This window comes from Apiospora aurea (assembly GCF_038362705.1).
Source record: "Apiospora aurea strain CBS 24483 chromosome Unknown utg000007l_segment0_segment0, whole genome shotgun sequence".
NCBI lineage: Eukaryota > Fungi > Ascomycota > Sordariomycetes > Amphisphaeriales > Apiosporaceae > Apiospora > Apiospora aurea.
The window spans coordinates 3,232,732-3,249,817 of NW_027117394.1; the positions used below are offsets into that span (position 1 = coordinate 3,232,732).

A 17,086-nucleotide genomic window follows, 5' to 3' on the forward strand; every position below is an offset into this window, starting at 1 on the left:
CCGCAGGGCCGACCACATCTATTGCATATTCACCTCGAATAAGCAAAATGTGTTGTATTGATTGAAGTCCAGATGGCCTGCCGTCAAGGTGGATTTCACAACCAAGTCATTTCAGTGTTTTATTAAACGCAAATTGTGGTTATCAGGGGCCCACAAGCTCTTACAGCCTGATCGCACGTCCAAAGGCCTTGAATGCTCTGTGATGACCACACCCGCATCGCTGACGGTGTCCGAGATGCTCCTCTTCTATCTCCCAAGTCGAATTAGCATCTTCCGCCGATGCGAGCTCATCGCTTCATCGGATTGGTGCCTTCCCCCTCTTACCCCCTTTGTCGGCATCTTCTTCAGCTGTTACCATGTCTCCCTGATGTGAGACATCTACCCAGTAAGCCCTGTCATCATCATGAGCCTCCTGGCTCGTCACTTTTTCTCGTCACTTTGTCTCGTCGCTTCCTTTCAGCCAACGCCTCCTCCTCCTCCTTAAGGCGCTCCAGCTCCAGCTTCTGCTTGATACGGTGTTCCTGATCCTCACGCCGTCGCGTGCGACGGATCTCCTCGAGCTCTTCTTTGGCGGCTTGCAGCTCCTTCTCTTCTTTGGTCGATTTATGCCTCCGCCACTCGCCAGCGTCAATCTTTGCCTTCAACTTGAGCTCCTTGAGCTCCCGCTGCGCACGCTCCAGGTCGTCCTGTCTCCGCGCCAGCTCCAGCTGGCGCTCGAGTTCGCGACGTGCGCTTTCGAGCCCTGTATCGCCACCATCTACGTCCCCAGTCATCGACCGGCCTCGCTGCTGTCCTGAGGGGTTCACTTGCGGCGGCAGGTCATCGGCATCCTGCGTATTGTGATGGTCGTCCGTCCTGTGTTCGGGCTTCCTGTGTCTCTTGCCGATGGTAACATAGTCAGGTTCGTAGTCGTGGGACCCTTCATCCGTGATTGGAGGAGGAGAGTACGAATCTGAAAAATCTGTCAATTTCCCGGCGAGATACACAACTGGTTTCGCGAACTAGGCTGTCAGGTTCGTCGGGCATTTCAACGCCCAGTAGTGCATTGGACGGATCACCCTCTCTGTCATCTCGACCTTCGCTGTCGGTGTCTTCAATAACTGAAGCATCCGATAGCGGGAGAACAAAGAGTGCGAGTTGCTCTTGGTGTATTGCAATGTGCCTCTTGAGCTCAGCCCGGCTGACGGCATCATCCTGGATCTTACCGCTGTATATAGACGTGGTCGGAACACGCCGGCGCCGGCGCTCGAGCGGCCAGTCACAGAACGGGCAGTCGGAGGCCTTGAAGCGGTTGGGAGTGGTATGCCCAGAGACAGCTAACGCGGAAAGTTGTTCTGACAGGAGTATGCCATGCGAGGCCTTGATGTGCCTCATTGCGGCGTCTTTCCCCGGCAATTGTTTGTTGCACAAGGTGCAGGTGGTATAAGACCTGTGCTCGGCGATCTCGTGCTCGAACCAGCTCTTTCTATCTTCAAACATCTTAGACCCACACTCTTTACCACCGATTGTGCAAGAATAGGCCCTCAAGTCCCGATAAGCGTGCATTCTCCACGCCTTGTCCTTCTCGAACTGTTGGAGCGTGGAGCAAACGGGACACTGGAATGCTTCACCTTCGGGGGATAAGCTACTCAGGGATGGGAGCCTCAGCTTTGTGTGCGTGTCGAAAGTAGTAGATGCCGTCATGAGCGACTCCGCGTCGTCATCGACCTCTTCCGTACCAAGGGTATTGAAATCCATCGCTGGAGGGAGTGTGGTCGCCTTACTGGACACGATCTTGGTTAACCCATCATTGGCCTGAGTGCCAGTGTTACCGAGATGCAACGTGTGGTCCCGGCAGTACCGGATGAACTGCCGCCTCTTCACATTAGCTCGAGCAATCCGTCTCGCCAGCTCTCGTCCGGTAAGGGTATTCAAATATGGATATTTGGATAAGACATGGTCGCGGTCAAAGGAATCAGGAAACGGATCTGTTTGCATTTGCTTGATTGGTGCTGATCTACGTGACACGCAAGTGAAATGTGCCAGCGGAATGACTCCAGTACTAAAACATGCACTACCAATCGATAGGAACTGCCGAGTGCTTCCCCGACAGGAGTGAGACCGTATCGTATCTAAATCTCCTCATGTGGTGTTTTGGCTGTGACACAGAAGTAACCTGGCCCCAGGGCGGAGTGCGTGAGGTTTAAACGTCCAAGTTCTGTTCGCTGACTTATTGACCCTCTTCGTGGTGGGCAAAGCGTCTTATACATGATCTCTGCGCGGTATTGGTAATAATCAAGCAACGAAAAGATGGAATATCTGACTAGTACTTAGATCATGCATTTGGTTTTCAGATCATCGCTGTGCTTGAGGGGGTAGATCATGGCGCCTTTGATCGCCTACTGGCCGCGTCCGGCCGTGGCCAGGCTGGATCCTGAGCACCAATTCTGCTGTACGAAATGTGGCGCGATAATCGTCCAGACCGCCCGTAAGTGCCTGTCCGACGCCCTCGAGGCTCGTTCGTGACTAGAACATCTTAGTGGGCAAAAGACCGCCAAATAATTTGAACATTCAATCAGAACCGAGCAGCTTTGGACGACTCGTAAGCGCGCGACATGTTGGGCGTTCTCAAGGTCAACGGTAGGCACTCTCCGCCTGCAACCTGTTCGCGTGAGCTAGAAGATTCAGCCAGGCCTTATTGTACCTCAAGGTGCACGTTGGTCGGCCAGCGGCGCCAGAAAGGTCGGTGTCAGTGGCGCGTTGTTTCGATGCGGGCGTTGCAAAGTGATTGTTCACTTACCCTTGGACAAGACTCTGGACTAACCAGATTTTGTATCACAAGACCTACATATCGATCTGCTGCCACCGCGTCGTACAATGCTTGAACGGACTAACTGTGCACGTGAGTGCTTGAATAAACGCTAGAAATATAATGATTAGGTATTGTAGTGGTTGATCAAGTGGTTGATCCCTGGTGGTGACGTCGGTTACTAAGCATTTTTATTCAAGTGGCAGCATGCATTTGGCAGTGGAAGGAGTTTGGTCACACTTACCCAGACAGTCCAGTCACAAGATTAAGAAAGGGCTATTCACTTCAGACACTTCAAGACGAATAGCCAGGTAGGCGCTGTACGGTGATTGGATGCAGCATTGATTAGTCCCCAAGAGCGCTGCGCATCTTGGTTTTCACTTCCGCTATTTGCGCCGTCACTTGTTGGCTGATGTAGTCTTGTATGGAATCTGACATGTTTTCCTTTAGCCAATCCGCCATGTAGTCCTTCATCGTATCTCCCATACTGCTCTTCATCCAGTCCTCCACCTCATCACCGATATCTGGCACCTGCTTCCCGAGCCTCTCGCACTCCTCGTCCAGCTCGCCAGTATGAACCAGTACAGACTCGACGGCCTCCTCTGTTTCACCTTGACGATTCTCCAGTACGCCGTGGTTCTCCTCCAGCTCACCCTGGCGTCCCTCGAGTTCCTTGTTTCGCTTTTGGAGTGTTTTGATATCCTCCTGTAACTGCTCGATCTGTCGCTGTTGCCGCTCAAGCTGCAACTGCAGCCGACTCGGAGTCGTAGGAGGAAGTCGCGATACCTTGTCTGACATCTGCACCTTCCTTGGATGTCGAAACATCCTTTTCGGTGGGTACAAATCGACGTCTTCACTTCCGCAGTGTAGTAAACGTTTACTGGTCGACCTACACTGCTTTTCACCATCGTCATACGCTGGCGGTGCGCAATCGCATGCAACACTGTCGACGGAGACGGGTTTCTCGGGGCTGTTCGTAGAGCCAATTGCAGTGTCCCTCGGACTTTCCTCGTACTCCGGGGGCGGGGGCAAGGGCAAATCTCGATAACGCGAGGGAGTATCAAATGCGACGGTAGCGGCGTCCGATTCGGTCGTGGCATCCGATGCGGTTGCGTCTGGAGCTGCCGTTGTAGCAACATCTTGTTCTTTAGGTGTGTAAACAACGCCACCCTTGCCACGGTAGAGGCCGCGCAGATTCACCATGCGCTCAAACGCGTGGCGCTGGGTTGCCGTCAAAGTCGAAAATTGACGAATAGCCTGTTCGAAACTGCGGGATCTCTTTATCGGCAAGACGTTGTGCGGCATGTAGAGCGAGAATAACGAAGCGGTAGCGAGCGAGGAGACGGACGCGAACAAACGTCGCGCAGGGCTGTCGGGGGCCTCATGGAGACTGAAGTCGGTGGGGACGACGAGCTGAGCATGGAGGCCAGGGTGCAGCTGGAACTGAAGGCGCGTGACAAAGCGGGCTCCGCCCAGTCGCTCGCGGACGCGATCGAGGCAAGGCGGTGTTCGCTCAGTGTCGCTCGTGTCGCAAGGTGTGTTCCTTAAAGAAATGATGCGATCGGGGGTGATCTGTAGATAAATCGTGACTTTGGTGGAGGTACTGTCGATGGCAATGGGAATACCGAGACTGAGACGAAAGAGGACCGACGTGGACGGCTTGTGAACGACATCAAGTTTCAAGGAGTGGTCGACAAATTCAGCGCCGTCAGGGCCGTCATCTTCTTCACGCACAGCAAAAACCGACTGAGCAAAACGCGTCTCGTCACTCGACATATTCGCTCTCGTCAAACCTGCTAGATGAGTAGCAAACAGGGGGCTACGATGGGGCAGATACTTACCAGGAGGTCGCAATCATGACTTTGCGCTGCTTCTAGTTCTGCACACACGGCTCCCAACAACCAGATGAGTTCCGACGGGATCCCGACCCTACTCGAGGGGCGTTGGGGACTTGCGCGAGCAGTAGAATGACCAGGGCGACGGGCGACAGGTCCAGACAGGAAGCAAGCCGCAAAAGCGAGCAACGAGTTGGACGAGTTCCGACGGGATCCCAATCCTACTCGCGCAGAGTCGGCCAAGCCTCCAGGAGCAGTAGAATGGCCGGGGCGCCGGGTGACAGATCCTTGAGTTGTTCGCGCGCGCGGGCAAAACTAAAGAACAAGTCGAAAAAAAAACCGAAGAGCGGCGTCGCGATGGTAGAAAAAGATGGTGGAGATGGAAATGGATGAATTGTTGGTTGGATGGAGATGGTGATGGAGACGAATCGGGTCGAAAGTTGATGGTTGATGATTGACGAAAGCAAAAGATGGAGTTGGTAGGTTAGAATTGAATCGGGTCTGCAACGAGATGACTAAGAAATAAAGATGGCTGGTCAGTGGGACGGCAGATGGGATTGGGGAGGTGGGGCGGCGGGGCATTTGACTAACCCAGTAATTGTGGAGAAAACGCGTTCGGGAGATGCTCTGCCAAAAGGACCCTGCTGCTTGTCACCCAGTTGAAGTAAACTGTTAGTGAAGATGAATTCGCGTTAGGTTATTCCAGTGCCAGTTCGGAGTAAAAAAGCCACCTGGGCAGAGACGGGATGACAGGTAATGCGAATCGGAATAACCAGTGGTTGAGGAAGGTAAGTACAATCGGTCGGCAGTGGGCTAGTTGGCTGCAGTGGCCTAGCTGGTTGGTAGGTAGTGGGATAGCTGACTGGAAGCATGCTGGTTAGCACAATTCTGGCCAAAACCTGACCGTTGCTGTTGCAGCCCGCGTCACCACACATACAACCTAAAGGAATACATCGGCTAGAATCAAGATTACTTACCTTTTGTGTCTCCCTTACTCTCCTGTCATTCTGTCTGGTTCAGGTCCCGTCAATGTGTATGTGGCGGAGAAGTGGTTGCGCTTGGCTTTGCAGTGAACGAGAGTCCAGATGTCGTAGACCCCGGCGCCGCAACAAGGAAATCCAACTACACCAATGCGACAGAGATGCGCCACATGCCCACCTCTGTTCTTGACTGTAGTCGCGTGGTAGAGATTGGAAACCCAAAAGCTCCAATTGGCAGGTTTCGGAAGAGCATTGCCATTGGGGGTTTCGCAGTACATACAGCTGCGAATCTGTCTGCAGGTTTGAAGATCGTGGTTTCGCTCGCTGAGTGCCTTTACCCGCACCTTTTCGCAGTGGTTTCCGACACGGAACCGAAGCCCGACCTGGAGTTGATGCGGCTACCGATGAGATTTGGGACTTGATTCACAAGGCGCAACAGCAGTTTCGTATCGGGCCACTGTGCGGGTTGCGTACGACGTACTTGTGCGACCTCGCTGCTGGCTGAAGGTCAAATGTTAGATCTTGATAGTCATAACCAGTACATGGGCGGCCCGCGGCCGTCCGATTGAGACGCGATGTTGTAGCTCTTCTTAGGTATAATTATCTATTATGCATGCCTGAAAGCAAATGCAACGATGCCGTCCAGTTTGTAAAAAGTCTTCGACAAGCCATAGAAATCAACAGCAACTCAGGCTTTGTCACCTGCGATTTGCCCAATCGAGTCCACACGCATCCAGTCATTTCCGACCCCGAAAGAAATGTAGTTCTGCTCGATTTGGTGCGAAAAGTCTAACAGCAAACGTAAAGGCGACTTCCTAGAGCTCGTTCCAGGGGGTTTGGCTACACTTGACCATAAGGTCCGCTACCTCAACACGTGAGAACTTCCCGTTGCCCATCCTCGCCCACACAGGAATAGTACTTGCCCTGCGGTTCCCGCTTGCGCAGCTCCTGCAGGTAGTGGTCATCGTCCAAGCAGTGATGACCGCCCGAGAAGCATTTGGGGCAGGTATCATAGAAAACGGCAATCAGGCAGCGGCCGCAGTGGTAATAATGGTCCGCCGTGGGCGCCTGGCACCGGCGGCAGCGTATGTTGATCGGCCAAGCCACCATGTCGTCCTCCGCTGGCGTATCCTCGTCCCCGACGCTGAGCTCGCTGACCCTCGGTGTCTCGTTGCCCTCCGCGGGCGGGGGAAACTCCTGCAAGATCTTCCAGGCGGGCGGACGGTCTTCTGGCTTCTCGGCTCTGCATAGGGCAATGACCCGGTTCATGAACGGCGGCGCCTTGCTGGGGTCCAGAGAGGGCAGGCGGGTGTTGGAAGCAATGCAGTACTCATCCTCTGGCGCCTCAATGTCGTCGTTTTCGCATACCATGGATCGATAAACAGCCTCTTCGTTTGCCGCTATGCACCAAAGGATCAGCCCCAGTTGGTAAATGTCCGTCGCGGGCTGCGCCGGGATGGCGGACGCCGCACCGTCGCCAGAGTCTCCTTGGTCCTGGCATTCGGGTGGGATCGAGAGGTCTTGAAGGTCGTCGGCATAAGTGAAAGACTTCCGGAAGCTGTTCAGGAAAACGACGTTGTCATGTTCATCCACGTACAGACCATTCCTCAGGAATCTGCCCAAGGACCCATGCTTGTAGTCCAACCCGTGAAGGTCGGATATGCCTTGGACGATCTGGCGACACCATCGTTCGCGGCGGGCCCAGTCGACGAGCGTCCCGTGTTGCTTCGCCCGAGAGATGACGTCCAGCAGTGGACCCAGTGATGGGTTTCGGCATAGGAACCCGCTGATTTTCCCATCGTCGTCCTCGACTAGACCAATAAGGGACCGGAACCCGTTGTTCCCACGCAAAGCGTATAGGATTCTCAGGGCATAGAGTTCTTCGTCCATATGGTCTTCCCTCGCATTGAACCGAACCTCGATCGCCCAGCCTGAAGACTTGGGCTTGGCTTGGATTCGGATCGCTTCATACTTCCATGAAACCGGGCTGTGGATTAGCTCCCGCTCTTTGTACCTTGGGCAGTTCATATGGTTGGCCTTGGATGATATATGTTGTAGATACTGTTGCGTTTTTGCCGCTGGCGTGGTTTGTGGTCGACTATGAAGTTGCCTTGTCGATGACCCAGGAACATATCGATTTGAGCATCCTGTGGCAAGGCCTTGCGACCGTGAAGGAACTTATCCAGGGCATTCAGCAGTGTAGCAGGCGGTTCGTATGCCTTCCTATATCCGATGCTTGCTGGTTTCGCTCTCAGCGCAGGCCAATATGCGGAGTCCCTGTTGACTTCCATGTGCAGCGTGACGCGGGTGAATTGACGCCGGCGAAGAATCAGCAGGGTGTACGTGACATCTCGATGATTCATGGACTGTGATATCTCTTGGGAGTCATAGAAGATCAACGGGGCCCTATCCGTGGTGTATGTCTCTGGCATGAAGTTGGGGGAGCATTCCAACGAAGTAGCCGGTCCGGGCTGTTGAGAAGACGTGCTGTACTGTTCCAAACTTGTGGAGGATGCTTCACCATGCCGGTTGATCTGTGACACATCTCCGTCTGGCCAAACCACCTCGAAGGGCGATTTGGGGAGTGCAGTCTTCCCCAGTCTGGTGATGGACTCAGCCGTAGTCCCTATTTCCGTCTTCGTGTTGGAAAGGTCTACACGAACGTCGCCCACAGAGACTGGACCCTGCGGCGTACCGTTGACCTGGTCGGATCGGAAGTAGTTTGACCTATAATTGGCATATCTTAATGGACGCTATCCTGGACCATACACATCCAAATCGGGGTGGTAACTACTTACGCTGACAGTGCGAGGTGCAATAAGTCCTGTTCTTTAGAAAGCGCCTCCTTGAGTTTGCTGACCTTCTTTTGGTGGCGTAACCAGGCTGCTTTGATGACTCGACTTGATGGCTCCTTCTCTTCATCCAATATATCGGTCTCCAAGACCTTGCACAGGTCTTCTGCACCGCTCACATTTCGAGATATGGCGTATAACATGAACTGGTTGGCTTGTCCACGAGAGTCATTTCTAATGGCAGTGAGAAGCGACTGCATGTGGTGAAGGTACTCCTGGAGAAACGAGGTTCAGATGCTTGCACATGTTTGGATGACGCCAAGGGGACTTCGGCTGCCTTACCGTGAGGGCCTTGATCTCTGCCGGTGCTTCTTTCCACTGTTGCGCAATGCGGCGTGCGCCTTCCACGGTCTTATCAACTACCTTCACGAGCGTGGCGACGCTGGCTACAAGACCGATAGGCTCCATCGTGGGCCACAGTTTGGTGTTTTCACTTCATCATCTTTGGATCGATCACATAGGGGCGGGGTAAGGACATAATCTGGGATTGGAAGATCCAAGAACCTGGACGCGGGCATACAAGCTTATGGCCGCCTTCGACATGCTGGTGGCGAACCATGGCGACCAATCATATATCCCTGTTGGCTGCCCGTTCATCGAGACGCCCGGTGCGCGAGTGACACTGTCATAGCCACCCACATAGCCCCAAGACGAAAATGCTATCGGCTACCAACCGTTACACAGCATGAAACCTCCCCTTTCCCCTCTTTCCTGTCCTCTTCAATACCCTAAGCGGTGAATGCAGATGCATGTTGTGGGGTTTCGCATGCCTGAAGATTGCAACTGACCGCGAATGCAACTGGGAGACGGGTATCCTCTTTTGTTTACACGACGTATGTGGGATGCTTGTGTTGGAGCTGCAAGGGGCGTTCTCACCTTGGTGCAGCCCATATCCGAGTTACTTAATGGGGGATGTAACGACAGAAAGTGGCTCCCCGGAAATAAGATGTAGTTAAATAGTCGAAAACTGCTCTATTATAGACAATTTGAAAGTTTGATGGCGACATCATGATGCAGTGCATCTTCCAACGAAGTGCGCGGCTATGCTTCTTCGTTGACGGAACCCCAGCGGAATGGGGTAGAGACTCGATACTTTGAAATCCGGCTGATTGGTAATAGACTAACACAGTCAACTTTGAAACAAATTTATTTCCTTAATGGGCATTCCGAAGAGACTTGTCAATCCCATTGGTCATTGGAGTGCGCTGTCGGCTCGCATGTCGCAGCTATGGGTGGAACTGCACAAACGTCATCTTCGCCGAGTAACGTTGACAAGATAAGATGCCTGCATGGGAATATCAACCTGCGACAGTCGTGGACTGTCGCGTGCATGGGGAGGGCCCTGCCAATCATGTAGATGGTGCACTTGGATTACTGATCGTCAATGATTTCATAGTCCCCGCATCATTAGATTAATCGAAGGAGACGTTCCCAATAAGGAGCTCTCGCGAGCTGTGCATGCTGGCTTTCCCTAAGCGCAACCGGGAGCGTCGGTTTCGTTATGTCGAGATCTCGAGATCTCTGGGCGAGGAACGCTGGCGTTGCATAAGTTGCGTACAAGGTGCCTTGGCTAATGCTACTTTAATCGACTTGCCATGCCCAAGGCTTCGTGGTCGATTCAAATGGATCAACGGGACCAGTACCGGAGAAGACGAGTATGAGAGGCCTCACGTCTTCACCGAAACTGCCGTTAAGCGCCGTGACAGTGCCCATGAGAATAGCCCTGAGGGACTTGATTGATGGTCATTGGCGTCACTAATGTGAGTTGTAGCAAACTGCATCGGGGTGTGGTAGCACGGTGCGCCTTGCATCAAGGATACTGTCATGACACTACGTCATTAGGCATTGCTGAGGTAGAACATCTGCCTGTTTTCTGCCTGGAGAAAGGAGATTGTCGGCCTGACTGCTGCCTGGGGGACAGCGTCCTGCCGCCCCGGCAGTTGCCTACAACCACCATTTTTCTCAAATTCCCGATCCCTTTGGCATTCAGTTTTTGCTGTGATCAATGAGTTCTCATTGGTGGCCATACTTGAAAACCAATACTTGGTGTACCCGGTCATTTCATCATAAGTGTTTGGGGGAAAATCAGCTCTGGCGATAAACAATTCATACTGGGATAACAATACCAATGAGTCTTGTTTTGAAGTTTTAAAGACGTTAATAATAGTTGTTGTTCTGCGATACCAAAATCATACGAGATGTTTAGTGGCTCTGCGCCACGGATGACCATCTGGTGGTGTCTTGGAAACATGTCCATCGCAGAGTAGTACATCGGCTTCAGAATATCTGAATATATCTCTATACGAAATGAGGCGGAGGCCATTGTATTGTACTGGAATTCAAGGGAGGACACAGTAGTTCCTTAAGTCTATCATGGAGAGACTGAAGTGTTCACATGGCAACACCCAGAACCCAGCGGCTAAAGCGCTTACGAGATCAGTCTTCGAGTAACCGCTTCTCATGGCAGTTCATCACGTGCCTGCTTTGGGTCACGACTTTGTGTTTCAGAGTACAAATTCATTGCATTGCTAGTTGGTGCATGCCTCGAAACTCCCCGCTGGGTTAGGTGACTTGCAGCCCCAATTGAGTTTCGGCACGGGCTTTGTGACGCATCAATACTTTACCCCTGGATCCAACCCCTGAAAGCCTATCTCTACTCTAGAGTCATATGGATCACCGCCTGGGCCGTTATGTAATACTTGTGCATATTCTGTTCTCGTTTCGCTGAGCTACAAGGCAAGACTGTATGTTCATCTCTTTGCTACAGATTAATACTCAACATCTGGGATGCTGATTGTCATGGCTAATCCCTCTTGCCCAGATTCCAAATTACCTACCATGCAATTGGGGCTTGAAAAGACACGATCACATGAAAATAAGACATATATATCCTATCCAAGGATGAGTCGGCTCCTGATTGGTTTGATGCAATCATCAGACATCGAAAGCATCTGATGATGTTGTTGAACGGACTCAGGTCACATACTCTGAAGCGCGGTGGCTTATATATTGCCCTACACTGTTTGATGGCTTGTGGCGCTCAAGGATAGACCCTCCTCAGGTTGGCCCCTTTGCGGTAAGGCCAGATGCCCGATAACACAAAAGTGGCATGCTTCTGCATCATGTGCTCTAAGCCTACGAAACTAATGACTGCCCTGCAACTCAACTTCGCATCTGCGAACTCTGTTGACTAGCGGACTTCAACCAACTTGATGCGATATGCGATGCACTGCAATGCGTGTTGGTACCTTTTCTTTGGTGAGAGTGGTGCCTCCGCTAGTGAGATTACATCATGGCCATGTCAGCTCGTTTAGGTGCTTGGGGGCGAGACACAATTTTGGAGAGCCGACTTCCAGACCGCCGCCAATGGCAGCCAAGACGGCTTTCCGATACTCACCCTCTTGCCGACTGGTCGGTCCACTGGAAGACGGACACGGGGGTCCCTCGTTGCCACGGCTAAAATACGACACACAGCGCTATGGGGTGATACTGCGAACCCCCGAAAAGTCGAGCCGCATACCAACCCATCGCGTTCGCAGCAGTCATCGTTGCAGTAATTATCGTTGCACCCCTGCGACGCTAGTTTATTGGCGCATTTCAGCTGCCGGGCGGTCCTCAGTGATGTCTGCCCACAGGGCTGACTGCGTTTCAAGTCCAATCATCACTGATGCCGAGCTCTACCCGCTCCGCGAAAGCGTTGCTCACTTGCAGCAATTCTTCCGTGAGCATTGCAATTGGCCCAGAATTGCTCCGTGGGTCCCTGCCGGTGAGCCCGCCTGCCGCGTCGCTACTGGTCGTCTTACGCCCCCAAGCCCGCCGCAGCGAGGGAGACTAAGCCGGACCCCTGACCGGCCGAGCTTGGGAGAAGTGGAAATAGAAAAAGAAAAAGAAAAGAAAGAATCACAGCTGCACGCCATCGCAAACAGTTCGCTAAACGCCTTGGGCGCAGTTCATGAAGGCTGAGGTGTGGCCTCGCACCACTTTCGGTCTGCAGTGCAGGTGCCTGTCAGAATCGCACCTCGGCACGACGAGTCCCCTTTGCACTCCTTCTTTCATATACCATCCACATACCCACTCCCGAGGATGAGACTTCCCCGTAACCCTCCACAGTCTGCCCAGACATTTGACCCGACGAACGATCTACCGTAAGATTTCAGGCCCCTCATGCTACTTGTGCACTTGCTGACAAGACGGCCAGAAGGGAACATACCACCATGCGCTCTACCACTATTCCAGCTGTGCTGGCGGCCTGCTTGTCAGCCACATCGGCAAACCAATGCCCCTACAATAGGGTTCGTTCTTCAGAGCCTGTCCTCAAAGTTAACAAATCGGACCCTTGCGTAGCAACACACAACCATTTCGTGTCCTGGTTCCGCGGGATCGTCCACAAGGACCCAAGCGGCTCTCTACCCAACATCTTCAAGAACGGTACCATCCCGGACGAGAACAAGCTCACGTTCGACCACCTGGTGGACTACATCCAGCTGCCCGAGTCCGCCCCCGAAGCCCGGACCGGCCCACCACCGCGCAACTCAACGAAGGAGCCGAGGAACGTCTCCTCCCATGAGGAGGCGCAGCGCGTGTTCGAGCACCTCCCCCTACGACATCGACCCCAGCTGCACCGCCGAAAAGGCCTGGTGGTGGTACCGCACGTACGACGGCTCGTGCAACTGGCTGAAGCAGGGCGAGTGGAACGAGGGCGCCATTGGGACGAAGCGCGAGCGCGACTACAAGCAGTACACCTACGCCGACGGCGTCTCGAAGCCCCGGGAGGGGCCCAATGCGCGGGCGGTCAGCAATGCGTTCTTCAAGCGCAAGGAGGCCATCTACTACGAGCACACGCCGTTCCTCTTGGGCTTGATCGAGTTTATCATGCACGATGTGACCTACTCGCTGGACTCCACCACGGAATACGTCGAGGTCCCAATGCCGGAAGACGAAGAGACTTACCCCCTGAACACCACGTTCAAGGTCTGGAGAACTGCACCAATGCCGGATACTGGTACCTCGAAGGATAACCCTCGGGAGAATGTCAACATGGCCACGACCTGGCTCGACATGTCGGCGCTTTACGGCAGCACGCCGGACGTCGCGCATGCACTCCGCTCGCACAAGGGCGGCAAGCTACTTACCCAAGAAGTTCAAACGCGCGGCACCAGCGGCAAGGCATCCTACCTCCCGTACAACAAGGTGAACGTCACCACCCGCACGCGCCCCGGCGTCGACCCCACCAAGCTCTTCGCCGGCGGCGACCCGCGCACCAACGAGGACTGGATGATGCTGGGCGTGCACACGCTCTTCCTGCGGGACCACAACCGCGTCTGCGACCTGCTCGCCCACGAGCACCCCGAGTACGACGACGAGCAGCTCTACCAGACCGCGCGCATGGTCATGGGGGCCAAGTACATGATGATCGCCAACTCGTACCAGATGGCGTACTGGACCGATGAGATGCCGTGGCCCAACGACGACGGCTTTCCCTTGTACCGCCAGATGCTCGACGAGGACCCGATCGACATCAATCCGGCCACCACCTACCCCTGGCCCCTCGTCACCAAGGGCGGCAAGCCCATGGTCGCCTCGGTCGAGATGGCGGTCGTCTACCGCTTCCACGAGTTCATCATCCCGAGTTTCCCGATCAAGGACGCCGGCAACGCGACGCTGTGGGAGCAGGACCTCTTCGCCACGGGCTTCGACGCGGCCGGCTTCGTCGACGCGGGGCTGGAGAACGTCGTCCGGGGGATGCTGGCGACGCACATCCCCAACTTCAAGTCGGGCGTCGACGAGAGCTTCCGGAGCGCGGGCCGGTACCGCGGCCAGCCCTTCGACCTCGCGACCTGGAGCGTCGTCCACGAGCGCGAGCAGGGGCTCCCGACCTTCAACCAGTACTTCCGCGCCTACAACGAGCAGGACCCGGCCATCGAGGTGCCGATCCGCGACACCTTCGAGGCCTTCTCGTCGGACCCCGAGACCGTCGCGGACCTGAAGCGGCTCTACCAGCACCCCGACGACGTCGACCTCGTGGTCGGCTGCCAGCTCGACGAGGAGAACTTCCCGGGCACGACCGTCCCGAAAGCCTCGCTCATTATCAGTTTGTTCAGCCTGTTCGGCATGGGCAACTCGGACCGCTTCTCGGTCGGGTACGCCATGATGCGCTGCTTCCTGGTGGACAAGCCGTGGGACTGCCACCCGAGCAACGCGCTCGAGGACCTGATCTGGGAGCGGCGCGACGTGCCGGGGTTCCCCGACTTCCGGTTCCTGAGCACGTTCTGGCTCAAGGAGATGGACATCGAGGCCCACGGGGCCAACATGCTCTGGCGCCTCATCACCGAGAACTCGGAGATCAAGTGCGTGCAGAAGAAGCCGCTGTTCCCGATGGATCCCGAGTCCAACCCGGTCCTGTGCGCGCTGCCGGAGGAGCCGTTCGACTTGCCGGGCGTGGTGGTTACGGCGCTGGCGGGGGCCAAGCACCTCTGGAAGCGCGACGCGACGAAGATTGTCTCATCGCTCGTGCCTGGGCTCGGGCTTGTCGGGTACCTACACCGCAGACGGAGGACGGCTGGTGCCCGTTGAGGTCCATGCGCGGTGATGTTTGATTCTCCTTTGGGGTCTCGGGTTATGTGAGTAGATTGGGTGAACGGGCATGCAAATGACGAGAATGTATGCTGGGGTACGATTTCACGATTTGGGTGGCGTCATGCTTGGTGGCCTTAGGCAGGTTCATTTGGTTTGGGGTTGGGGGGTTGGGTTTGCGAGCGACGATGGTCTATTTTCTAGATTCTGTCATTCCCTAGAATGTGTTATAGTCTGTACTTGAATTGGCCAAGGAAAAGATGAGAAAGAGAAGAAAGCGCGCAAAGAACCTCCCCGGCAAACCCAGTCCTAGCTGAGAGGGTTGTTGTCTGAATCAAAAGGCACTGGCCTCTTTTGCCTGCAACAACACCTTGGGCTTCTTGCCCGAACCCTCCCCATTTGACTTGCTCAGCTTTGTCAATGCCGGGACCGTGATCACCGGCTTCACCGCCCGCTGCCCGCCCACCGACGCCGACGACGATGACGGAACCGCGGCTGCCGCGCCCGCGTCCGTGTTGCCAACAAGGTCAAACGCCCAGCCGATGCGGGCGCCCTGCTTGCTGATCTCGAGGTCCAGCTTCACGGCTTTCTCGATAATGTCGAGCGCGTGGGCTTCGTGCAGATTACTCTGTACTGGATTGGGGAAATAATCGAATAGTCGGACCGGGAAGGCCGTGTCCCACAGGCGGCGAATGTCGCGCCGGATCTGGCGTTCGTCTTCCGGGTTGCCCGTCACCTGGGTCTCGATGACAAGGGGGTCATAAGGTTCAAGGCCGTCAACGCTTTCCACATCTGGAGTCTGCGTACGGCCTGGGGGCCGTCGCCCTCGTGGGTATCTGCATCAGTTAGTCGTGTTGGCCTTTTTCGGCGGATTCGACAAGTTCCTAGGTACCGAAGCCTGAGGGCACTGGGTTCAAAATCGCCAGGGTGTCACTTACCGGTCATTCGGACCCAGACGTCGTGCAGCTCTGGCGAGTTGCCAGCAGACCACAAGAACTTGCCAAACACCTCGCGTACGAGGATGATCCACGTGTAGGCCTCCATCGAAGCCGGCGTGACGGGTTCCCCTTCTCGGAGAAGCGGGTGGTCGGGATCATGAATGTATTTCAACTCTGCACCTGACCAGAATGGCAGTTTATCCCGGCAGCTCCGCCGGCAGCACACCTGGCAGCACACGTGGACGTTCGGACAATCGAAGACCTGGGCGAAAGACTTGACCTCTTGGCGAAGGTCGCACACCTTTTGCTTCAGGTGATCGTCCGTCATGTCTTGGAAGATCTGGAATGTGGCGGCCTCGTACTCCTTATGCAGCTGCTCGTACTGCGCTTGGTAGGCGGCCTCGGCCTGCTTTAGCTTGAGGTCGTGTCTCCGCGCCATTTCCTCGAGCTGGGTGTCGGCATCTACGCGGGCCCGTAACACGTTCCGCTCCAGGTTGGCCACCTGGTCGGCGTGCTGGGCACACTTCTCCTCCAGGACAGCTCGGAGCGACGCCAACTGCGAGCTCGCGTCGTACAATCTGGGCACACGAACCTCCTCGGATTCTGTTGATGCAGGGTCAGTCGCTGGACGATAACAATCCAGTACACAGAGGGAAATGTACCACCGAAGTCGACGGACACTGCGTCGGTGTCGAAGCTGGACTTGCCGCAGGGGCGCCCATCTCGGGCTTCGCATGAACCTGCCGACCCCTTGGGAAGAGTGTGTGAAACGGGCTCTTCCGAGACCTCGTTCATCCCCGTGGGGGTTCCTCGAGCCCGCGCTTTTGCCAGACATGGTAATGGAGGACTGTTCAATGAGACTTTCACTTGTGCGAGTTGGAAGGTTCCTGCGACCCGGACACAGAGGGCATAAAATATTCTTTATGCCACGACAATGGCAGGGGGAGAGCGTGACACGAGCAATTAACACGCCGCGCTGATGATTGAGAAGACTATCGGGAGGTCTGCCAATTTGACTTTCCCGAAGCTTTGGTTCCCTCTTCAGAACCCATGGCCGGGTGGAACCGAGGAGTGGGTTTGGCGACGGGAAGGTTAGCAGAATCCGGGGATATCGTGGTGG

The 17,086-nt window shown here is 54.9% G+C and overlaps 5 protein-coding genes across 5 annotated transcripts; 1 reads left to right on the forward strand and 4 right to left on the reverse strand.

Moving 5' to 3' along the window:
- Window positions 1–401: 401 nt before the first annotated feature.
- On the reverse strand, window positions 402–1,977 carry PG986_011265 (uncharacterized protein; the record flags this gene model as incomplete). The annotated part of the gene is made up of 2 exons (XM_066847487.1): window positions 402–952; window positions 990–1,977. The coding sequence occupies 2 exons, from the start codon at window positions 1,975–1,977 to the stop codon at window positions 402–404; spliced, it is 1,539 nt and encodes a 512-aa protein (XP_066696978.1).
- Window positions 1,978–3,133: 1,156 nt separating this feature from the next.
- PG986_011266 (uncharacterized protein) lies at window positions 3,134–4,564 on the reverse strand (the record flags this gene model as incomplete). The annotated part of the gene is made up of 1 exon (XM_066847488.1): window positions 3,134–4,564. One exon carries the CDS (start codon window positions 4,562–4,564, stop codon window positions 3,134–3,136), a length of 1,431 nt encoding a protein of 476 aa, XP_066696979.1.
- A 1,906-nt stretch (window positions 4,565–6,470) lies between these two features.
- On the reverse strand, window positions 6,471–8,863 carry PG986_011267 (uncharacterized protein; the record flags this gene model as incomplete). Its single annotated transcript, XM_066847489.1, has 4 exons — window positions 6,471–7,609; window positions 7,666–8,330; window positions 8,402–8,670; window positions 8,738–8,863. The coding sequence occupies 4 exons, from the start codon at window positions 8,861–8,863 to the stop codon at window positions 6,471–6,473; spliced, it is 2,199 nt and encodes a 732-aa protein (XP_066696980.1).
- Window positions 8,864–12,669: 3,806 nt separating this feature from the next.
- PG986_011268 (uncharacterized protein) lies at window positions 12,670–15,028 on the forward strand (the record flags this gene model as incomplete). Its single annotated transcript, XM_066847490.1, has 2 exons — window positions 12,670–13,035; window positions 13,088–15,028. The coding sequence occupies 2 exons, from the start codon at window positions 12,670–12,672 to the stop codon at window positions 15,026–15,028; spliced, it is 2,307 nt and encodes a 768-aa protein (XP_066696981.1).
- Window positions 15,029–15,362: 334 nt separating this feature from the next.
- Window positions 15,363–16,761, reverse strand: PG986_011269 (uncharacterized protein; the record flags this gene model as incomplete). The annotated part of the gene is made up of 3 exons (XM_066847491.1): window positions 15,363–15,838; window positions 15,967–16,569; window positions 16,629–16,761. The coding sequence occupies 3 exons, from the start codon at window positions 16,759–16,761 to the stop codon at window positions 15,363–15,365; spliced, it is 1,212 nt and encodes a 403-aa protein (XP_066696982.1).
- Between the last annotated feature and the right edge of the window lie 325 nt (window positions 16,762–17,086).